The 25,552-nt window shown below is 38.0% G+C and overlaps 1 protein-coding gene across 2 annotated transcripts in view; it reads right to left on the bottom strand.

Annotated features, from left to right (window-relative positions):
• Window positions 1-921: 921 nt before the first annotated feature.
• The window catches only part of cers2a (ceramide synthase 2a), a 30,880-nt gene continuing 6,249 nt past the window's right edge, over window positions 922-25,552 (bottom strand). Inside the window, exons 2-12 of one of the 2 annotated variants that reach the window (XM_084424194.1) lie at window positions 24,315-24,488; window positions 22,902-23,019; window positions 22,549-22,667; window positions 21,250-21,307; window positions 19,008-19,058; window positions 18,622-18,714; window positions 14,742-14,870; window positions 13,439-13,545; window positions 13,014-13,167; window positions 12,222-12,385; window positions 922-1,545 (exon numbers count right to left, since the gene is read on the bottom strand). In XM_084424194.1, coding sequence (XP_084280320.1) covers window positions 12,245-12,385; window positions 13,014-13,167; window positions 13,439-13,545; window positions 14,742-14,870; window positions 18,622-18,714; window positions 19,008-19,058; window positions 21,250-21,307; window positions 22,549-22,667; window positions 22,902-23,019; window positions 24,315-24,487 — 1,143 coding nt within the window. In that variant the 5' untranslated portion in view covers window position 24,488 and the 3' untranslated portion in view covers window positions 922-1,545; window positions 12,222-12,244. Of the gene's footprint in view, window positions 1,546-10,078; window positions 12,386-13,013; window positions 13,168-13,438; window positions 13,546-14,741; window positions 14,871-18,621; window positions 18,715-19,007; window positions 19,059-21,249; window positions 21,308-22,548; window positions 22,668-22,901; window positions 23,020-24,314; window positions 24,489-25,552 lie in introns of those variants that run through there. The other variant, XM_084424193.1, reaches the window with a different exon arrangement.

Raw genomic sequence — 25,552 nt, 5'->3', positions numbered from 1 at the left:
TTACTTGATTGGGCCTAATGAAATCCGATATTCCCACGAAATGAGAGTAGGCTAGGCTATTTACATATTTTCCTGTAAATGTATTTTCCTTGATAAACGTTTGGTCCACATTGCCAGTATAAACAAAACTAATATTGATTATAATTTGAAGACAATTAAAAATGTAATTATTAACATAATAATACATTGGATTTATTCTAAAGAACTTTAATTTGTTAGGCTAATTCACGGTACGAACGACGATTTTTGGTTAGGCAACTTAATTTGGTTTAGAATAGGCTACAAACAAACTGGATTAACTTTAAATTAAATCCCAGGTTTATTAGTTAAGTGAATAAGATCAAATATTTTCTAATGTTTAGAAACTTCCTCTAACAAGCGTTAAACACAAAAACGTTGTTTATTTCCTAAGCTACATTTATCATGGCCACGTCACTCAAACACTCTCGTTAACAGGTTTAGCATTACTGCTGCATGATAATATCAAATTTAGCTTATATGCGTCGTTTGCCATTTTCCCACCAAATATTCCGCTATATTCCGTCTGGCTCGTTGGTCTAGGGGTATGATTCTCGCTTAGGGTGCGAGAGGTCCCGGGTTCAAATCCCGGCCGAGCCCGGTGTTTTACTACTAAAACACGCCTATAAAACCACAGAACCTGACTAAATCATTACGTATCTAGTCACGTACAGCAGCCCAAGGCGCCTGTCAAGACTTAGTAGTGTTGTGCAAAAAACTCCAACCAACCAAGACTTCTGAAAGGCTCCATGTGCTTATTTGTACTTAAAAAAAAACAGCATAGTTCAGAGTATTGTAGCAACGTGATTTGCTCTCTGTATTTTTAGTCCCTTTGGTAGGAAAGTGTCTGATTTGAAAATGCAGTATAAATATAATGCAAATAGAAGACAGGACACAAAATAATGTTACATAAAGTTCCTTCTATTTCCAGCTTGTTCAAACATTTGGCCATAACTGGATGACATAATTAGTTTTTATTCATTTCTGGCATAACATACCTCATTTCATGATTAAAATGACATAAGGATAAAGAGAATTTGACAATTGTTCATCATTGCATAATGCATAGTCTTCCATTCTGAACACAATCCTTGTGTTTCATCCAATGTGTTGGATTGGCGAGATCACAGGCTATTATTTATCTGCTCCTCCTGATAGGTGGAGGTGGAGATGGCTCCGTATGGATCCACAACTGTTTGAGCGCAACGCACGACAGTAGCAAACAAGAAGAGAAAGAGAAGAAAGAGAAAAAAGATGGCAAAGCCCAAATCCACATCGATCTCCAGCACTGGCGGCACTCGCTGGTCCATCGGTGAGGTGCGTAACAGGAAACTGAGATGTTATCCACCCTATGTTACTGTTTCCTTGAAATGTAGTCAAATTCCTTTGGTAGACCTGGGACAGAGTACCGGTACAATGGCAATCCCTGTTTCAGTGATTGTTTTTTGACAGGAGGATCTTCACTGCGCCCTTGCGAATTGGATCCCAGAATACGAGTGCTTGCTTACGGTGTAAAGCCACATCACCCTGATTAAAAAAAAAAAAAAACATCATTATCAAAATGAAGCAGTAACATCATACAGGCAATGTAACTAAATATTTGCAGCCCACATTTGATATCAAATGAATTAAGGCATGCTTGAACATGAATTATAGAAACTTGACAGGCTTTGTTCCCATTACTTCATCAAGAAACAAGACGGGGAATATTGATGCTAAAGGATGAGAGACCATGCAGACTTTGCAAGTTGGTCAAGCTGATCACACACACTCGCTGCGCTGACCAACAACAAACTTCTTGGTTTGAAAGTGACATGCTTCCTACATCGCTACACTATTGACAATAGGAAATTGAGTTTTTGCCCACAAAATTTCACTAACGGCACTTTTAATAAGGTCGCATAACTGAAATAGAACCTCAAAAGTGACAAAATTTGGAAAACTCTACCGCTGTTTCCAAAATCACATACTGTCTTGAGTATATACTACATTTGAATTTGAACTTCCTTCGCAACTGTTAAAAAAGTATGTTCTATATAGTATGAATGTGTGTAGTATGAATGAAATTCGGACGTATTTCATCTGTCATGGAGTCATTATCACATTATCAACCAGCATCAGTTACGTCGCTTCACTGCCATTCGTAAATCCTCTCCCGTGGCCTCACGGGATAATAAAGTGTCCATCGAATGCACACTTCAGAATCTCACTGGAAGTAGTAGGTCATCCGTGGACTACTATGCATTCGGACATACTACTCTGTTGGCGTATTGTTTTTTGCATACTATATAGTAGGGAAGTATTCAATTTCGTACGCAGCGTACATGTGTAGCAATTTAGCATGTTGCTAAGCTAACAATATGCTAAAACAGTCACTTTTTATTAGATTGTCAATTGTTTTTATTTATTTTGGGGATATGTTTAACGGACACTTATTGGAGGGAATTATCTTTTCACTGTGCTCATCACAATGAAATATGGGACTGGCTTTTCTGCTAAAAGATACACGTGAGCTCAGACCTCTGGCTGTGTTCAGTTCAGTTCTCCATGCTAACCTCTACATGACACACTTCTACATTACCAGCTCTGCTCTAACTCTGATAATCTTTCAGTCAAACATCTCTGTTCTTCAAGTACACATGACGGACCCTCATCAAACGGAGCATTTGCATATTTGCGGCCTCCTCCTGGCACCCAAGCCATTATGAATAGTTTAACAGGAGTTGAATGACAGGAGTTGAATTGGGTTTAGGCTGGCTGTGGATCAAGCCTTGGCCTTTACTGAAGGCCGTGGTCCAGTCACACGCCAGGTTCAAATGCATCCGTAACTCAAGCAGGCCTCAGACCAAATAGGTAAGGACACGTCACACCAAGGGAAAAAAAGAAGAACAAAGAAGAACGTGATGGAGGGGAGAGGCCTATACCAGAAAGACAATACTCAACAGCAATTAAGTTCGCCATCAGGGGCAGCGTGAAGAGAAATTGAGTCAATGCAGGGAGGCGATATCTTTCATTTGACTGGCCGCCAAGCCAGATAACGGATGGAACAAGAAAGAGTAAGGTGATGTAGTAGAGATATCCTTTCCAGTTAACTATGGTTTCTACACTCGAAACGAGGAGGAAATTGTTTAGTAAACTATGAGATGGGGCCATTTCCAAAACCTCTTATAAATAATGAACAATCCCAAAGAGATTTTATTAGGGTAACCGAATAAAGCTTAGCCAATGCACAACTAATCTGGTGCCCCATGGAGGTAGATCTCATTTCAGGTACTACACCGCTGCTGTTTAGGAATCAAATATTACAATTGAGTGGTCAACAGTAGTCAACATTTGAAGTGGATCAAAAAAGTTAAGACAAGAACGGGTATCGTTCAAAATTCATGTATAACTTTGATGAAAGGTTTTGATCCACTTCAAATGTTGACTACTGTATATCATTGAGTTATTTAACATTAATTGCTAATAACATTGATATGATTTATTACATAGAAGAAGAAATATGAAATTTAATTTTAAATGTTAAGAAAAATATTTATCATAACCCTGAACATAAAACTTTTTAATTGTGAAATTTTGGCAGAGACTAAACTTCAGGAATCAGAAATGGAAATACTGTCCATTGCTCTTGGTTTTATTTATAACATTTATAAAATCGTAGAAAATTCTCGTTATTAATAAGAATAAAATAACTGTTTTCAGCAATGATGATAATGTTTCTTGAGCATCAAATCAGCATATTAGAATGATATCTGAAGGATCATGTGACACTGAAATAAGGGCTGCTGAAAATTCAGCTTTGCCATCACAGGAATAAATTACATTTTATATCAAAATAAAAAACGGTTACTTTAAATTGTAATAATTTTTCACAATATTACTGTTTTTACTGTATTTTTAATCAAATAAATGCGGCCTTGGTGAGAATAAGAGACTTCTTTCAAAAACACATACACAATTTTAATTACTCCAAACTTTTGTCTGGTAGTGTAGCCTATATATGCATGCCTTATTTCTGCAGTAAAGTGACAAAAATAAAATAATATTAAGTATGTGCAATTCTATATTGCCTTTCACTTCCATGGAGACTTTAGCACACAAAAATTAGGCATATATAACATTATATCTGTTATAAATGAATTTGGCATCATGCACTCACCTGTTTTACATGTCCCATCCCATTCTCCTCAGAGCGGTACAGACCTTATTTAGATAGATTACACCGAGCACATGATTAAAATGACCCGTAGGCCAGAGTACCATAGAGATATGGAGGGACAGAGCTGGATCACCGCTGAAAGACATGGAGAACTGAATTCAAGTGTGCAGTCGCTGTGACCTTTATGTGTGGAGGTAGAAAAGTGACACGACCACATTACCATAGAGGACCAATTACAGTCAGTGTGTGATCAAGCTAATTGCTGATCTGAGATCAGATTTCAGCCCATAACCCTGCATTAAGGCTAAGCGTCATAGTGTGGCCGGTAACTGATCTAAGATATTAAAGTGGCAGTTAACTGTAATGTTGTCTAAGGTTCATTACACAGGGGAGAGTCAGGTAGCCACAACAGTGGAGAGTTACACCGGATGGTATTAGAGATGTGAATATTTAGTATGGAGCCCCAAACATGACATGCAGGGGACAAAATCTGTATAATGTGGCCACAAATGAACAATTCATTCCCACGACTTATTAATACGTCAGCATGTTTTACTAATTTGTTCCCTTGTGTTGTCTAGATTTGGAGAAGGGCTAATCTCTGAGAAAACAAAGGACGTTTCAGGAAACTAACATTTGAACTCCCTCTTTCAAAATTAGCATCCCCATCTGAGACGCAATCACACCTCAGTGTTGTCTTATCAGCATTTCTTTCCCCATGCATCTCTCCTCTCCACTGCTGAGATCATCCTGAAATTCACCTAAAAATCTATGGTTTAATGTTTGTATCTATGTAGTAATGTCACTATTCATGTTTGGCATCATTTGAAATGTCTCAGTGCAACTGGAAGGCTACAATAGTCTCAGAAGTAAACCAAAAGGTAATAAAGGTTTTAAGAGTTTAGAGATACTTTGCTTACTGTGGTGGGTGTCTTTCATGCAAATTTCCCTCTGTCTCCAAAAAGGTGTTAACTAGGTCTGGGGTCTTGGTGAATGCAAATTCCCATTGTTAGCTCAGGTCTCCATTTGTGGGATGTTTTGTCTTGGTCTGAGTAATTAAAGAAATGTTGCAAAAGGCTCAGGGCGATTCTGTATCCAGATCAGCATTGTGTGTTTTTCTGATGTCAGGTATGCATCTTTTACTCTTCATTTCTGAGCTCTTTCTCAGTTCTTTGTTTTGTATTGAGCATTTTGAATTGGCTATGTAATTGGCATGATGACATTTGAATTAATTCTGACTCAAAAATCTACACTCAGGTTAGTAACAGACTCCACCGAACACACTGGCATTAGTCATGTGTACTTAGACTGTAGGCTAATAATGACATTTCCCATTAAGAACAACATGTATTGTTAGACCAATCAAAATAGGATAAGCCTCAACCTCTGATTATCGTAATATTATTCTAACTAAGTGTCCATGGGAAACCATGGAATGATTATATAAAGTTACCATTAGAAGAAGTTAAATTGGTCAACTTATTTCTATGGTAATGGTCATGACCTCTGGTTAAATATAGTCTCAATTAAGTGTGTACAGATCTGACTAAATATCATACTTAGAAATAAGCAAGCATGGTGCGGCATCTAAAGGCATTAGTCAATTGCCTCTGCTAATGATCAAGACTGACGAGTTTGTGATTGAGATCCGTCTGTCCGGCCTCAGTGAGACTCGAAGTGATAAGGATCCGAATGAACAAGTGTAATTGAATAAAGAGTTAATTAGAATAATCAAATGTGGTTAAACTATTATACCAGTGACCTAAATAAAGTCAGATGAGTTTCATTGGAATAAAACTACTTTGGCACACTGAAAAGACAGAACACGCAGGTAATCCTTCACCCACTCTATTGGAAACTGTTGTTGGGCCAATTAGGGTGGGGCTTAAAGTAAAGCGTGTAAAACATTTACATTTCACATATTAGTTAATTGCCATATACTTTCTTTAAAAAGTTTCTTCAAATATCATTGATCATCTGCTAACAAGGCCATAAGGTCTGTGTTCTCGTAATCGGCGTGTTGGATGCAGGAGAAATGGGCAAAGATCTGAGCGACTTTGACTAGCACCAAATTGTTATGGCAAGGCGACTGGGTCAGAATATCGACTGGGTCGCTTCCGGTCAGCAGTGGTGAGGATTTACCAACAGTGGTCCGAGGAGGAACAAACTACAAACTGGCGACAGGGTGTTGGACGCCCGAGGCTAATCGATGCAAGAGGGCAATGAAGGCTGTCTGATCCGAGCCAACAGAAGGTCTAATGTGGCACAAGTTATCCCCGTCCACCATCGAAATCTACAAATATCAATGCAAATATAGGAACCGGACCTTGGAGCAGTGGAAGAAGGTTGCCTGGTCCACTGAGTCCTGTTTTCTTTTACATTACGTGGATGGCAGTGTACGTGTGCGACGTTTACCTGGGGAAGTGATGGCACAAGTATACACTGCGGGGTGACAACAAGCCGGTGGAGGGAGTTTGATGCTTTGGGCAATGCTCTTCTGGGAAACCCTGGGTCTGGCCATACTTGTGGCAAAAATTTGACACATGCCACCTACCTAAATATTGTTCAAGTCAAGTCAAGTTCAAGGCACCTTCATTTATATAGCGCTTTTAACAATATGAATTGTTTCAATGCAGCTTTACAGTGATAATAGGAAATTACAGTAACAGAGATTGTTTTGGCTTTACAGCAGCTCTAGGATAAAGTTATTGTCCAGCTAAAGTAAGTTTTGATTGATTGATTCACTTCCATTGCAAAGATAATTAGTTATTAACTTAGGGGCCGCTAACACAACACCGTTCTAACAGAAAACCCTCAACGTGCTCCAGCCGCCCATCCGCACAAAACAGTGCCTGGCTCAAGAACACACTCACGGAAATAGGTTTCAAAGTGCAAACGATTATCAGTTATCTCTGCGCAAACCTCTGCACAAACACTGACGTCGCGCACATGCTCATTACGTGTTCAGTCCATAGGTATGCGCGTTTGAATATATATGTGCGCAGGCGTGTCGTGTTTCTTTACAAATCGACCCTCAACAAACTACTTGTCTGGCCTTAAAAATTTATAATACAGAATTATTTATCGCGTCCGCGTAGCCACGTGGTGACTCTACAGATAAAACGACAATGTTTTATCTGTACAGAGGTAAAGGGAAGGAGGCCTTCACAGGGGAGAGCCTAGTTGACACTTCAGGACTGCATTGTCATCACGTCCAGGCGCAGGTCCTTCATCAAATCTGGATACAGCCTGGATCCAGCGGACTGTGGTAAACCTTGGGATAAACAGAGATTCTAATATTAGCGTAGACGCCATCCTTCTTATGATGTAACAGGTACATCAGGATTTATGGGAAGTGTTCCCGGTTCCGGCTGACCTAAACTATGCAGCCTAACATTGAATTATAGAAGTCTATAATGTGTTATGTGTATACTAGGCCAAAGATATGTGTATTTAGTCTAGATTTGAACTGACAGAGTGTGTCTGCTTCCCAATGTTAGGAAGTTTTGGTGCTAAATAGGAAAAGGATCTACTGCCAGCAGTTGATTTTGATATTCTAGGTATTATCAACTGGCCGGAATTTTGAGATCGCAATAGACGTGAAGGACTATAATGCGTTAAGAGCTCGCTCAAGTACTGCGGAGCTAAACCATTTAGTGCTTTGTAAATAATCAGCAATATTTAAAAATGTATACAATGTTTAATAGGGAGCCAATGCAGTGTTGACAGAACCGGGCTAATATGGTCATACTTCCTGGTTCTGGTAACTCTAGCTGCTGCATTTTGGACCAGCTGGAGTTTATTTATTATGCGTGCAGGGCAACCACCCATAAGAGAATTACAATAATCTAGCCTTGAAGTCATGAACGCATGAACTAATTGTTCTGCATTTGCCATTGAGTGCATTTGACGTAATTTAGATATATTTTTAAGATGGAAAAATGCGTTTTTACAGATACTATACATGTGACTTTCAAATGAAAGATTGGTATCAAAGAGCACACCCAGGTTCCTAACCAACGACGAGGACCTGACAGAGCAGCCATCAAGTGTTAGACAGTATTCTAGGTTATTGCGTGTGGGAGTTTTTTGTTCCAATAATTAGAATCTCTGTTTTTTTTTCAGAATTAAGTAGTAGGAAATCACTAGTCATCCAGTTTTTTATATCAGCTATGCATTCCGTTAATTTTGTGAATTGGTAAGTTTCGTCAGGGCGTGAAGAACTATAGAGCTGAGTATCATCTGCATAACAGTGAAAACTAATGCCATGCTTCCTAATGATATCTCCCAAGGGTAGCATGTACAGAGTGAACAGCAACGGTCCTAGTACTGAGCCTTGTGGTACGCCATACTGAACTTGTGATCGATGAGACATCTCTTCATTTACTGCTACAAACTGATAACAGTCAGATAAGTATGATTTAAACCATGCTAATGCAATTCCACTAATGCCAACATCATTTTCGAGTCTATTTAAAAGAATGTTGTGGTCAATGGTGTCAAATGCAGCACTAAGATCGAGTAACACTAATAGAGAGATACAACCACGATCGGATAATAAGAACAAATCATTTGTAACTCTAATGAGAGCTGTCTCAGTACTATGGTACGGTCTAAATCCTGACTGAAAATCCTCGCAGATATCATTTCTTTCTAAAAAGGAACATAGTTGTGAGGATACCGCCTTTTCTACTATCTTTGACAGAAAAGGTAGATTCGAGATCGGCCTGTAATTGACTAATTCTGTAGGATCAAGTTGGCTGGTGTCTCTATTTTCACGTTCTGTGTAATAGAGTCGCTAATAAGTAGGGCACATTCAACAGGATTCACAGTGGGTGTTTCACTGAGTGGGGAGAATCTATTTGTTACGGTAATCGGAACGGAAGAGCTGTGTTTTGTGCCGCGACTACAGCATCTCACGGTCACCCAGTTGCCCTGCTGCACGGGCTCTACAGCCGGAAGCGAACAATGTACAGTGTTCACTAAGCTAGTTGCATCCAAAGCAGCATCTAAAGCCCTTGCACTCTTACTCTCCTCAATTAAAGTTTGGATGCGTGTCTCTAGTTCTGAAATCTTCTCCGTCAGCCTGACTATCTCCCTGCATTTATCACATGTACTGTGTACCCTTAGTACTGACAGAGAAGGCTATGCTATACATGTGACACGAAGTGCAAGTGACAATAAGAGTAGAAGATGACATGACTCATCGTGTTTGTTGACTGATCCTACTCACCACAGTTGTTCGATGGATTCGTAAAAGGCGCGAGAGAAAAAATAAATAAAGACGGCAGGCACGGATGGCACGTTAACAGGCTAGTGAATTACTAGCGTGTTATGCTAGCGATAACGATTTAGACTGAAGCTAGCGATGTCAGGTGATGAGTGTTATATTTAGCAATATAAACAACAAGGAATGATAGTAAATAAAGATTCAAAACAGAAAGCTATACAGAGCATACAGCGTCTCCACTCAGCAGCAAGGCAGACAGGAGCAATCGATCAGCAGACCTGATTAGGATCATCAACGCTATAGACCGGGTATACGCCTTCTTGACAATGGTGTTCCCTGGTGGAAGTGGCCATTCAGCAGGATAAAGCACCCTGCCACACTGCACAAACTGGGATGTGCTGGACCAACAAGTTCGATCCATAGCGACTCAACCTCACAACCTACAGGACTTGAAGGATCTGCTGCTAAAGCCTTGGTGCCAGAAACCACAGGACTTATTTAGGGCTCTTGTAGAGTCCATGTCTCAGCAGGGACCAGTGTAGAATTAACAGCATATTAGGCAGGCGGTCAGAGTGTTTTGGCTCATCGTTGTATGTATATACATTTTGTGTGTGTGTGTGTGTGTGTATATATATATAAAAATAAATATGAAAACACAGACAAAAGAAAACTGTCATCCACAAGAATCTTTATCTTTCATCATTGAATAAGGACAATGCAAAATACAACAAAACACAGGCAGTTTGGACACTGATCAAACAGTTTATGTTTGTGCAGTAGACCCAGAGTTGACAGGACATGGTGGGGGGGATTGGTCTTGGCACTGGGCCACAAGGAGAGATGAATTTGAATGGATGTAAACAGAGGAGGAGTGAGAGAGAGAGAGAGAGAGAGAGAGGAGGATGGTCAAGCTTAAAATCTAAAGGTGATGAGGTGAGGAACACAAGGACAACAAGCACACATGGAAACACCACAAATAAACATTTGCAAATAAGGCACTTGTGAAAACATTCGGAAACTTAAAATAACTTTTTAAAGCCTATCCAGATGTCCCGTTCCACTTGCAAAAATGCACCTGTATTGAAACTGACTTTCATATACATCATAAAAAAACAAAAATAAAATAAAAAATACTGGACCACAATTTGTAAAACTGTTGCTTAATTATTATTATAATAAGAGATAATTGTTAAACCTGACCTTACGGTTGACTATGAAACTTAAAGGGACAGTTCACCTAAAACATTTTATTCATTTATTCACCCTCACGTCATTCCAAACATGTATGACTTAGTTTCTTCAGTGGAACACAAAAGAAGATTTCGTTTCAATGATGCCCAAATTTTGTCTGCATCCCAACGTTCTTTAGTGTTGCACAGAAGACAAAGTCATACAGAGTTGGAATGACATGAGGATGAATGTTCATTTTTGGGTATACTCTCCCTATAAAGTTTCATATGACCTCATGTAAAGCAGCAGCCAATGGGCAAACATAACATACTGGAGGACATATTGGACTTATTCCATAACTGAACCTTTTTTTTTTTTTTTTTTGAAAACTATGGAATTTATTTCCAATAAATGCCATAAATGCAAACCAGAGGTTCAGTTATGTCAAAACGTTTGCTGAAAACACAATCATTATAATGCATTTTACATAAGACAGAGTTACAAAGTGCATCCAACAGTCAATACTGATTATTGAAATAATTTATCATATTAATGGAAGAGACAAAAACATAAACTACAGGTTTGTCTGCCAAGTACAGTTTTGTTGTTGTTGTTTTACAAAGCAATTTTCCACCTACTGCATAAATTATCAGCTTATCAGGCTTGCTTAAAAAATCTGGACCTTAAATAAAAATAATCTTAAATGAAAAACCAACAAAAAAAATCTTTAAAATAACTTGTATGTGTAACTGATATCACTAAGAATGAGTCGTGTTACAGGACACACGCTGAGCAAAACACAAATATTAGTTATGAGACACACACACATTTGTTGCTTCATTACAGACACAACAGTTACTAGACAAACGTTAAATGAAAAGAAAGGAAAAAAAGCAGCATACTGATTCAGCGACTTTGGGACAGGCTATCATGGCATTACAAATCATGAGTCTTTGTATCTCTAAAAGAAGCAAAACTGGGTCGATAATGTTTTAGTGCAACTGCATTGGAGAAAGATAAGTGAGGAAGACCCTCGGTATACACACATCTGCGATGAAGTGTGTTTAATAAAGGTAAGCAGGCGCGTGAAGGTCACTTGGTGAGACTGCTATTGTCAAGTGAACAAATAGGACATGAAAAAAGAAAAATAATTCCAGTCAGTTTCTGGCAACTTCAGAACACAAATACTGACCAGAAAAAAAAAAAAAAACTTACTGACAACTAAAGGGAGGATAACAGTGTGTGATGCCCAAGAAGAGAAAAAGAAATTAAACGTATGAACAGCAGTACAACAGAAGTTCAACTTTGTACTAATAAGGTAAACGCGTACTAAACTGGAGGGAATATTTCCAGTAGAACAAGTGAATGTTGGATTCATTAACATTAGACAATCTATACTGGTTATTTAATGATACAGTGCTTGTTAATAGTGTTTTGAATAGTTTGCAAGGGGTAAGAGGTTATTTTGTTTCTCTTTTTTGAAGTATGTCTGTTTCCAAAAATGTATATCACATTTACTACATGTATATATGTGTGTATTTTGTGCGTGTGTGTTTGCTCTGGGCCTTTTCAATCTATCAAACACCCCTGACATTAGTTTGTTGGTCTCTCTCGTCCATGCGCACATGAAGAGGAGTGTTGTACCTCCTCTCTCGTCTCTGAAAGCATCACTCATTCTTGCGGTGATGGTTGTTGTTTAGGGGAGAGTGGCCGTTCTGCACCGCTCCATTTTTCATTGGTGTCTCGTCGTCCACGTCATCCTCAGACTCCGTCTCTTCTCTGTCACTCCTCTCGTCCTCCACAATATTCTGCGGCAGGACAAATTAACTTTGATGAAGCTTTAAAATCCTTGCGATTCATAAATCTTAAAATTCTATAAATAAAATCTCAGCTCAAACCCCAAAATTAAGGTTCTGTTATAATTTTCTCACTCACATGATTTTTTTCTCTCATTTGGAACACAAGGCCATATTTAGCAGACTGCTCAAGCTGCTCTTTTTTGTCAGATTAATTGGATGGGAACAAGGAATGGCGATGATCACCATTTATTTTCATTGTATAGAGAAGAGTAGCATGGACAGTCTGCTAAATATCTTTAGTTTTTTCCATGTGTGAAAAACTGTTTGATGGTAAGCAACTGATTTTGAGTCAAACAACCATTTAAAAACATACACTACGCAACGTTTGGCCCTCTAGTGGTTAAAAAACAAAACTGTATGCATTTTGCAGAAGAACATTGTTTTGGTTGTGCTTTGGCTCTGCATGACTGAGTGGATGAATATGGTTCTTGATGTAAGAATCTGACATTTATAACTTTAAGAGAAAAATATATATTTTATGGGGGAAGGGGGCTATTTTCATCTTCTGGCTTTGAAAGCAACAGTGTTACAGAACTATAGTGTATGAAATGAGTGCAGTCTGTGTTGGTTAACTTACATTGCCTGGCAAGAATTTGATAGCCATACGCAGGATGAGTACGGCCCAGAAGATGTGCAGACACAGCAGCACAAACAGCAGCCCGTTAAAGAAGTAATATCCAAAAAACGGACGATAAAGTGTCACTGGATACACCCAGGTACAATACATGATCCTGAGAGACACAGAAAAGAGAGAAAGTGAGTGTTTTACATCTGACATTAACATAGCAGTGAAGAGAAAAGGCATATGGAGTTCATTTTAAAATGTATATAACAATAACTAAAGACTGGCATTTTAACCAATCTTGGAGACAAGCACAAATTACTATATATAGAGCTTTCATTTGATAACTCTTGGCAAATATAGAAAGTGTCAAGAGAGATTAATGATTTATAGTTTAATAATAAACCCTTGGGATCAAAATAGAAAATTATTTAACTCACCCAAATGGGAAGATGACGAGTCTGGTGATTATGAAGACGACAGCAAATAAGATGAATATGTAGTTGCACGCTTTTCTCCAGCCTGCATAGTTAAACATCTTGGCAGACTGTTATAGGACAGAGAGGACATGTGTTTTTGACTCTTGCACAAAAGTACCACTAGGGAGCAGTGTTACACACCTGCATTGAAGGGTTAGTTCACCCAAAAATAAAAATTGTGCCATTACTCACTCTCATGCCATTCTAAACCCTGTTCATCAGAGTGTCTTCAGAAAATTTGGACTAAACCGCTCAATTCATATGGATCTCTTTATGAACTTTTTGAAGCTTCAAAGTGGTAGTTGCGTAGCCGTCAATGGAGGGACAGAAAGCGCTCAGATTTAATCAAAAAGATCTTCATTTGTGTTCCGAAGATGAACAAAAGTCTTACGGGTTTGGAACGACATGAGGGTGAGTCCTTAATGACAGAATTTTTGGGTGAACTATTCCTTTAACAACCATGACATACTGAAGTAGATTTACTGAATTACTTCTGGCTTTTGCAGAATCTACATGAACTTGAAAGCATATGAAGCTCAGTAACAGCACTGGACAAGGATTTTTTTTAATATAAAACTTAAGCTTACAACTATCAATATAGGATACCTGTGAAATCATGGACTGGACAGGACTGGGATCTGGATGTGGATGTCACGAAACTCAATTAAGTAGGCAAGACCTACATATGTGATAAAATTATTTTAATGGTGACTAACATTATTTTAATGTCAATTTTGAGAAGTTCATGATCAAACTACTTTCCTTACTGATTTTATTTTTTACATCGGATGGGATGCTAGCTGTACTTGAACCACAGAAATGATATTTATTTTGCTCAGAAAGTTTTCAAAAAGGTCTTAATTTAACAATAAAATTTAAAATCAAAATAAACAAGGAGAAGCCACAATTAAAGAGACTGCTATTGGGAATATGGATGGGATTGGACTTCTCAGAGGAAGTTAGCAGAAAAACCATATGTAATTTGCTTTTGCTCTATGATATTCCCTGAAATAGTGAGGATAATAAAAATCAAAGTATGTCTGAAATACAAATTTACCAAACCTCATCAGAGACAACTTGCCCTATCCAAACAGAATTAATCAACTCACCACAGTTCAATCATTCTGTTAAACATAGACATACTACTTTAATACATTTACTCTAATGTTGCTTGAAAAACGTTTGTTTTTTAAATTGAAGTGTAACAAAGTCAAAGCTCCAGAGACACAGTCTCAAAGCTAATGTTCTTCAGATGTTCCATTACCTCCAGCAGATAGTCGGAGGCGTCGTGCACCAGCATAATGAGGGTTCCTGCTCTGATGTAGTTCACACACCAGGAGAAACTAATCAGCACGATGGTGGCAACATGGTGCACTATTTGTTCTTTAAAGTCCTGAGGAAGAGAGAATGAGAGGCAATATTATCTTAAAATAATACAATGGCTTTGGACATGCATCATCATAGTGCCATGGCGTTATTTGGAGTACCAGATAAATAATATAAATATGGAATATTACCAATCAAAACATTGTGGTCAGTAATTCTTTTTAAAGAAGTCTCTTAAAGGGTTAGTTCACCCAAAAATGAAAATTAGCCCATGATTTACTCACCCTCAAGTCATCCTAGGTGTATCTGACATTCTTCTTTCAGACGAATACAAACGGAGTTATATTCAAACATGTCCTGGCTCTTTTAAGTTTGATAATGGCAGTGAATGGCTGTTTCTGTTTTGAAGTTCATAAAAGTGCATCTATCCATGATAAAAGTGCTGCACACTGCTCTGGGGGGTTAAAAAAGGCCTTCTGAAGCGAAGTGATGCGTTTGTGTAAGAAAAATATCCATGTTTAAAACTTTATAAAGTAAAATAACTAGCTTCCGGCTAAACGAACATACAGTACGGATTCGACTCAAGTCTAAGCGCAACTTATGCGACATGATGCTGATATTTACGCTACGCCATGACGCTACTTCTGACGTCCGAAGTTGCGCTTTAGGCGCAAGTAGACTGCGTATGACCGTAAGCTAGAATTTTACTTTGTAATGTGTTAAATATTAAGATTTTCTTACACAAACGTATCACTTCGCTTCAGAAGGCCTTTATTAACCCCCCTGGAGCCGTGTGGAGCACCTTCATGATGAATAGGTGCACTTTTATGGACTTCAAAACAGAAACAGCCATTCACTGCCATTATCAAACTTAAAAGAGCCAGGACATGTTTGAAAGAAGAATGTCAGATACACCTAGGATGATTTGAGGGTGAGTAAATCATGGGCTAATTTTAATTTTTGGGTGAACTAACCCTTTAAGGCCTCATTTATGTGATAAATTACAGTAAAAAACAGTAACAGCAAACCAACACACCAGGTTGACTAGACATGAAACTATCCAGCCATGACTTCCTGTTTCACACAAGTATAAATATGAGGAAGCACAAAGGCCAAATTCCCTTAATCATCCATCACATTGATAAAACCAAAGAACATAGGTCTGGGCTGCGTTTCTCAAAAGCATCGTGAGCCTTTGTGGAGCATTGGTGGCAATGGTTCTATGATCTACTGGGGCTTTTGATGCTTTTGAGAAACTTGGCCCTAATGTGCAGCAAAAGATTGTTGAGCTTCACAAAACAGAAAGTGGCTGCAAGAAAATAGCTAAAGCATTGAAAGTTCCAATCAACAGGAAATGTTACAAATCTGCCTGGAAGAGGATGTGTGTCTATATTGTCCTAATGCAAGGTGAGGAGGAGAGTTTGAGTGGACAAAGACTCTCCAAGGATCAGAGCTGGAGAATTGCAGAGATTAGTTGAGACTTGGTGTCAAACAGCACCTACACCACTTGTTGTTTAGGAGGGTTTCAATGAAAAATCCTCCTCGCTCATCCAAAAACAAACTCCAGCATATTCTGTTGTAAGACTCTATTGGAACTTTAACCGGGGGGCTATCAGATTAGAAGAAGAAAAAATACTTTTTTGCAGCAAACCCACTAGATGGGTCTGGTGCACACAGTCACGGTCTGGATCTTTAATGTTGTGGGCCTATTTTTCTGCAGGAGGTCCTGGGCATCTTGTTCAGATAAATGGCATCATGGATTCTATCAAATACCAACAGATAAAAAAAAAAAAATCTAAACTTGACAGCCTCTGCTAGAAATCTTATAATGGGCCGTTGGTTAAATCTTCCATCAGGACAATGATCCAAAACAAAAATAATAAAACAACACAAAAATGTGTCACTCACCACAAAATTAAGATTCTGACCTGAATAGAAAAATGAAGAGGAGTGTATAAACATGGACCAGGGAATTTAAAGGATTTGGAGAGATTCTGTATGGAGGAATGGTCTCTTGTCAGGATTTCTCCAAACTCATCAGGCATTACAGGAGAAAACTCAGAGCTGTTATCTTGGCAAAATGGGGTTGCAAAAAGTATTGAATCTTGGCTAAAGTGTATTAGAGAAAAACATTTATTTCATAATGAGTTTTTGTAACATTAAAAATGTGTCACTTCAGAATAAAAGTATTAATTAAAAAAAAAAGTAACTGACACCAAACTTTTGAACGGTGGTGCATATTCCAAAATATCATGGTATTATAATACTCTCACCAAATCATTGTAGTTCTTCACAAACAAACAAAACGCATACAACCTTGTACATAGTGCAGCATCATTAGATTATGCTTCTGTTTATTTTTTGCTAAACTGCATCTGTAATATAGCTTTTGCATATTCCTTCTCTTTTTCTATGAATTTAAGGCACTGAATTTGGATTTCACATACTCTGTTGAGTGATATTAGTATGATATTGCTCCAACTTTAGAGTCAAAGTTCAGGATGAGCACCATAGACTAGGTAACTGATTAATCGAACCATCACGTCAAATAGATGACCTATTATTCTCAGTTTGTGAAAATATCACCAGGTGACATTCAATCTGTTGCATTTTATTATCTCAGGCAGGTGACTTTTTCATGTTGGATGAAGCTTGATTTAACGTACAACCCAAATGTAAATAGGTTTTGTGTGGATGTATCATCTTATTAGATTCTCGAATGTTCCTTCAAACTTTAGGAAGAAGGTACATTGATGCATCATCTTCATTCAGTTTAGTTCTGAAGCTTTATTCACGCAGTTGGCTAGAAGTTTAAAGGACAGCACTAACATTAGACATACTTCATGAAGAGCTTAAAAAGATAACCTGATGTGCGATCGTACTGTTCTGAGACTCCAATTTCACTGCTTTTTAAAGGAGCCCAAGTTGGTTTGCTGATCTTAGCTGGTCTCCTACTTTGCCAAGCTTGTCTTCAGCCAGTCTCCCAGTTGAAAAGTCCCCAAAACCCCCTCTAAAACCATCTTTGGCATGTTTTTTTTGTTTTGTTTTTTCCAGAGGGGTGACACTAAAACATTGGGCAAATGATGTAGTAAACTGCTGATGAATTTAAGCCCGCTATTCTTTTCCTGTTGTGGCTTGTGGAGCATTCTTTGTGCTGGAGACAGACTATATAAAAATCCAAATTTATGTTATTAGGCTCTGTGAGACAAAGAGATTTTCCACAGGCAAACAAGTAAAATATTAACTAACCTCACATGCATACACACACACGGGAGATAACATCACACCTGACAGACATCTTGTGGAAATACTTGTAAACAAATAATCAACCTTTCAAAACTAATGCTGTGGAAGCTTGTTTTCCGCCGTTGTGTAAAAAAAAGGTAATTGCAACATTTTAATCTTATTACTCACAATTGGTACTATATAACTCACAATTGTAAGTCTATGTATCACAATTATGAGGGAGAAAAAAAAAAAAAACTAGAATTGCATGAGAGGAAAAAAGTCAATTGGGAGATAAACTTGCAATTGCAAATTATAAAGTTCAAATTGCAAGATGAAGATTTGTCAGCTGACTTTTTTTCTCAGAAATGCGAGTTTATATTTTATAATTCGTACTATTTAACACCTAATTGCGAGTTTATCTCACAATTTTGAGAAGAAAAAAAAGTTAGAACAGTAAGATAAAAAGTCGCAATTACCTTTGTTATTTTTACTCCGTGGCGGAAACAAGCTTCCACAAATACTGGATATTTCTATTAAAAAGATTGACCTTTTCTTTTTTATTTAGGCTTTGATATTCTCAGCACACTCACTTTTCGCTTGACATCTGACGCTACGCTGAAGAGGAGTGACATGTAAAACCCTAGCTCGATCATGTAGTACCAGTACTGAGAGGGCAGCAGCGGCTGGAGAGAGACAGAAAACAAAGAAATTAATCAAATATGTTTGAAAGATGACATCTCAGTGTGACAGTCAACAGAACAGATGTCATGATCCAAAGCTGTAGGATTATCTGGAATCAGTTTGCATATTTCCCATGGCAAATTCAAAGTTCTCTGCGCCTCCTTAAACACTCTTATTTACATACTGTAAGCTTAGCAACATGAAAGTTCACTGAAAGATTCACTGAAGGTCAGGGTTGTGAAGACCCTTTTCAAATCTACAATCAATGGAAGAAGAATAAAAGAAGTGAACATACTAGCATTGGAAACCCCGCCCACATCTCCTCCATTTTGTAGAACCAAGGTTTCTGCAAAAGACAAACAATATGAAGAGAATATGAGCCAAGACAAAGAAGCTCTTGCAGTTCATCTCAACAAAAGCAATGCAGGTCACAAGTATGAAATTACACAATTTAAAAAGTAATCACTAGTATGGGTAGTATCTGTAGTTTACATATATAATAATTCAGAATGACTACAGCCATACTAGGAAATATATAAATTAGTGCTGTCAAATCAATTAATCGCGATTTATCACATCAAACATAAAAGGTTTCGTTTACATAATATATGTGTGTATATATTATATGTCTGTGTGTGTATATACTATACACACTTATACATATAAATTTGTATATATGTACAGTAATAGACAGACACGCATATATATATATATATATATATATATATATATATATATAGTGGGTACGGAAAGTATTCAGACCCCCTTAAATTGTTCACTCTTTGTTATATTGCAGCCATTTGCTAAAATCATTTAAGTTCATTTTTTTCCTCATTATTGTACACACAGCACCCCACATTGACAGAAAAACACAGAATTGCTGACATTTTTGCACATTTATTAAAAAAGAAAAACTGAAATATCACATGGTCCTAAGTATTCAGACCCTTTGCTGTGACACTCATATATTAAACTCAGGTGCTGTCCATTTCTTCTGATCATCCTTAAGATGGTTCTACACCTTCATTTGAGTCCAGCTGTGTTTGATTATACTGATTGGACTTGATTAGGAAAGCCACACACCTGTCTATATAAGACCTTACAGCTCACAGTGCATGTCAGAGCAAATGAGAATCATGAGGTCAAAGGAACTGCCTGAAGAGCTCAGAGACAGAATTGTGGCAAGGCACAGATCTGGCCAAGGTTACAAAAAAAAATTCTGCTGCACTTAAGGTTCCTAAGAGCACAGTGGCCTCCATAATCCTTAAATGGAAGACGTTTGGGACGACCAGAACCCTTCCTAGAGCTGGCCGTCCGGCCAAACTGAGCTATCGGGGGAGAAGAGCCTTGGTGAGAGAGGTAAAGAAGAACCCAAAGATCACTGTGGCTGAGCTCCAGAGATGCAGTAGTAAGTCAACCATCACTGCAGCCATCCACCAGTCGGGGCTTTATGGCAGAGTGGCCCGACGGAAGCCTCTCCTCAGTGCAAGACACATGAAAGTACACCTGAAGGACTCCAAGATGGTGATAAAAAAGATTCTCTGGTCTGATGAGACCAAGATAGAACTTTTTGGCCTTAATTCTAAGCGGTATGTGTGGAGAAAACCAGGCACTGCTCATCACCTGTCCAATACAGTCTCAACAGTGAAGCATGGTGGTGGCAGCATCATGCTGTGGGGGTGTTTTTCAGCTGCAGGGACAGGACGACTGGTTGCAATCGAGGGAAAGATGAATGCGGCCAAGTACAGGGATATCCTGGACGAAAACCTTCTCCAGAGTGCTCTGGACCTCAGACTGGGCCGAAGGTTCACCTTCCAACAAGACAATGACCCCAAGCACACAGCTAAAATAACGAAGGAGTGGCTTCACAACAACTCCGTGACTATTCTTGAATGGCCCAGCCAGAGCCCTGACTTAAACCCAATTGAGCATCTCTGGAGAGACCTGAAAATGGCTGTCCACCAACATTTACCATCCAACCTGACAGAACTGGAGAGGATCTGCAAGGAGGAATGGCAGAGGATACCCAAATCCAGGTGTGAAAAACTTGTTGCATCTTTCCCAAAAAGACTCATGGCTGTATTAGATCAAAAGGGTGCTTCTACTAAATACTGAGCAAAGGGTCTGAACACTTAGGACCATGTGATATTTCAGTTTTTCTTTTTTAATAAATGTGCAAAAATGTCAACAATTCTGTGTTTTTCTGTCAATGTGGGGTGCTGTGTGTACAATAATGAGGGAAAAAAAATGAACAAATGATTTTAGCAAATGGCTGCAATATAACAAAGAGTGAAAAATTTAAGGGGGTCTGAATACTTTCCGTACCCACTGTATATATATACAAACAAATATTATGTAAACAAAAACTTTTAAGTTAGATGCAATTAATCGAATTGAGAGCACTAATATAAATGTTATAGGCCAAAGTAGGATTTGGTTCATGCCGATAAAACTCACAATGATCAAACATTGGTCGATCTACTAGTATATACTGATATAATAACAAATAGGAAAAGGGAAGCGTTTGAAAAACTTACATCAATAAGTGCAGCAAGGCCAGCAATGAAAGCAAGAAGGTAAAAGGTAAATCTCCAACTGTAAGAAAATGTACATCCATTTCAGCAAACGACATATATCAGCAACATAATATAAAAAGCAATGCATCTCTCATATCAATAAATGACATTATTATTTGGATTACTGGTTCCAAAACATTATTTGATCACCAGCCATTCAATTCAAGGGTCTACACTTATTTTTGCATTATGAAGTTACTACAGGACACACAGAAACAAAATGTACAAAAACAAGCCAAAACAACACTGATAGAGTCCACTCACGATACAAACTGTACTATTACAAGACCACATCACGAACAACAGCACCTAAGCCTATATTTAAAGCATCTATGACTTACTATTGTGAGTGACAGTAGGAGACGGCATGATAACAACCTAATTTAAAGGATGTTTTCAAAGCTCAATACAAGTTAAAAGCTATTGACAAGCCTTTGTGGCATAATGTACATTACCACAGAAAATAAAAGACACAATTACAGTAGTGCACTTACAAGTAAACCGGGTCATGCACTTTTGAAATATGAAGCTTGTTAAATCCCCTACATCAATTATATTTGAACTGTAAGGTTGTGTAAATTGTAATTGGTTTTGTAAAGTGGACGAACTTCAATGCAAGTGAAAAATGCTTTACATAGCCACGAATTAATAAAACTTTGCACAGACTTGGTTGGTAAACAATATCACACTAGTCTTGTGTTGAAACTGCACTCTCAAAACCGTGTGGATTGAGATGTTTGCTGATCAGCCTGGTTATTTTATCTGCATTTTGTTTTTAATTAAATATATACATTTTGAGGGACGGTTTGAAAATATTTGAAAAGGTAATCAACATTATTCCAAAATGCTTCGGATAAATCTTAACTTGTACTGAACCCTGCACATTCCTTTAAATCACTTTAATCACACGTGTTGGATGCGTTTCTGAAGCACAAGACAATTAGATGTTGAAATGTCAAGGGTTATGCATGAGTACATTAGCCAAATTTTATTCCGTTTATTAATAGCACATACCGTTTCTCCAGTGTGAAATAGACTTCCTACCACCTAATAGAAAATGTATGTTTTTTTTCTTTGTTGCACAGTGAATATTGTGTAATAATTGCATAACGTACCATCCTCAGATTACTCAATCATGTTACTCAATCATTTTATGATGTTTACGAGCAGTCAATTGCTTTTTGCAAGACTTGATGCAGAACGATGCAATTTATGACCATTTATGATGGGATCGGACGGCCTGTGCGCGTCGCTCTGTACCTGGCCTCTTTGAACTTCTTCAGCTGGTTTGGTCTCTCTTGATTCCGTCGTCGCCGGAACCATCTGTGGATGTGTCTCTCTGAGTACCCGGTCTTTTTACCTAAACTCTCGATTTCGCCCTGTAGAGTAACGTAGAACATGAAGGGTCCGTTAATGGTGAAATATGAGGTGAGTTAGATATGTCGATCACAAGTAGACTGAAAAAAAACATTCAAGACTTAGCAAAATTGAATTTCTGCATACATTTATTTATTTAACATAAGCTTGCAAATGAGGAAACATTCAAAAAGAACATATTAATAGGGTTGTTCTGTACTGATGAGTTGGACAGTGTAGAATATGTTGAATTGTACCTGTTTGGGATTTTTACTTGTGATTCTGAAGTACGACTCCATTATGGGGTCGTGAGCCACTCGCACTCGGGTTTTCTCCTTTACGCCCATAGCTGTGGCCAGACGAATGGCCACCGTCCTAAAGTTGATGAACAGTATTAAACTCTCAACACTTGAGTTGGAAAAACTGAAAACACTGCATCAATGTTAACCATATTTAAAACTTATTTCACACCATGTCAAACATAATTCAGATTGATTACTAAATGATGCCATTTACAAGACAGATGATGAAATATCAAATATCCTACTTCTGAGCTGCAGCATACAGTTGTTCACACTAAGTTTAATTCACTCCGTATTACACTCCTTTAAAGGTTTACGGTCGCTAAGATTTAAAAAAAAAGTCTCAAATGCTCACCAAGGTGCATTTACTTGAACAACTACAGTAAAAACAATAATATTGTAAAATGTTATTACAATTAGTTTTTACAAGTTTTAAAGGTATAGCGGAGGATTTTCTTTTTCCGGGTGGATCATCAAGACTATTGGTCCTCCTAAGTGTCAATCATTCTGGTGATATGTTTACGTAAGGCCGTCGTACGTGCTCGTGCACACGATTCTGTGATGCCTCAGTCGCGAAGTTTCTACTTGACAGGTAAATTTGGCATGCTATTTGGAGAAATCCATTTAAAATCACTGCTAGTAAAAGTTAATGTAAGCTATGATTAGCTCGTGCATGCTCTCTCGTGCACACGTTTAATAGGCGTTCCCTCTCGGGAGCAGGTAGAGTGTTGCGCATGTGCATTTTTTCAAAAAGTGGAGAGGGCGGTTCTTTTCTAAAATTCGGGAAAATCCTCCGCCATACATTTAATATGTTATTTATTTCTGTGATGCAAAGCTGAATTTTCAGCAGCCCTTATTTCAGTGTCACATGATCCTTCAGAAATCATTCTAATATGCTGCTAAAGAAACATTTCTTATGATTATCATTGTGCTGATTAATATTTTTTTGGAATCAGCGTTAAAGGATAATTCCGGTATTTAGCCCAACCACTCGTGTGAGTTGCACAGTTTTGAAAACGAACGTTAAGGGTTGTTCTAAGGACATGTTTGTGCGTGCCCGTAGCCAGCCACTCTGAAGCAGTCAAAGGCGATTCTAAACGAGTCAAAAAGTCGAGAGAGGACCCATCGTCAAAATTTCTGTGTCCACCACTCTAGTTCACCCAGAACAAACCAGAAAAGAGACTCAAAGTGCTAAATACCGGAATTATCCTTTAAATGTTTTTCAGGATTCTTTTATGATGAAAAGCATGTGTCTATATATGCACTTCTGATTAAAAGAAAGCCCAGTGCATAAACCATATGTTGCAGATACAATATTGACATTGGTGTTTGTTTACCACATAAAAACATTCATAATCTAACGCTGACCTTTCAAAGACCTGTCGTATGATAAGGAAGATGAGGGCGATGGGCAGGGTCACCCAGAGGTCAGATGCTTTGGAGTAGATGACACCATCGCGATCCTCCAGGTTGGCCCAGCCCAGGCCTTCTGGAAACCACAGCCTCTCGTTCCAGAACCACTCTCTCAGCCCGGACAACATCCTGATGCAGAGGAAGACAAACATATGACATATTCAGACATTTTGAAAGACTAGCCTATTAATAGCCTATTCATCCACTTACAACACAAATTACAATTTACACAACCTTACAGTTCAAATATAATTGATGTAGGTGATTTAACAAGCTTCATATTTCAAAAGTGCATGACCTGGTTTACTTGTAAGTGCACTACTGTAATTTCGTCTTATATTTTCTGTGTTAATGCACATTTATCCCACATCCTCTTTACCTACCAACTGTGAATTTAATTTCAATGTCAGTTTAGGAGATATTCACTGATAATGTTAGACAAGGTGCTGTAATGGGTAAAATCTTAGAAGTAAGGGTTAAGGATCTAAATGAAACTTAAAGCTGCTCTTGTCCATTCATCAAAAGTGAATAGGGATAGAAGCTATTAAACTTTAAAATTCTATTAAAACCATCGATACACTATATTCCTAGTTTTTATAAGAGCTATGTGTGTGTGAATCAGTTACTCTCTGAAAATCATCCCATCTCATTCACGTTTTTCAGATAAATTAAATGACAGGTTTGGTGTCAATAATGCTTGATTTACCTTTTTTCTTACGCCTTAATCATTTTTCATTGTGACTAATTTGATGGCAAGGATGTTTTTTTTTACTATTTTACAGCTTCAGAAGACTTACAACACAATTCATAATTCAAGTTATGGACTCATATGAACAGAATACTTATCCATTTTACATAAACTGATGTATTGAATTGAACAAGACGAGTTTAAGTAAGAATGGATTCATGAATGATTCAAAACCAAAAAAATGCAGTGAACGGTGACTGGGGTTGCAATATCTTTTGGGTATCACTGACAAAGTCAAACAGGTTTGAAAAGTCACAGGGATGAGGAAATGGTTTTTATTTTCACAACTATGGCGTTAATTACATTACTAACAGTACATTTTAAACTTTGTAGGGATCTTGGCATAGTATGCTGAAATACAAGTTTGAACAGGAATGAAAACCTATTGTAGAGCTGAAAATCAAGTGCCAGGACCATCCACCATAAAAGCGAGAAAAAAAAGAAG

This window comes from Rutilus rutilus (assembly GCF_951802725.1).
Source record: "Rutilus rutilus genome assembly, chromosome: 11".
NCBI classification, from domain to species: Eukaryota; Metazoa; Chordata; class Actinopteri; order Cypriniformes; family Leuciscidae; genus Rutilus; species Rutilus rutilus.
Note: the sequence above shows the minus strand (reverse complement) of the source record. Positions and strands in the feature narration are given on the sequence as shown.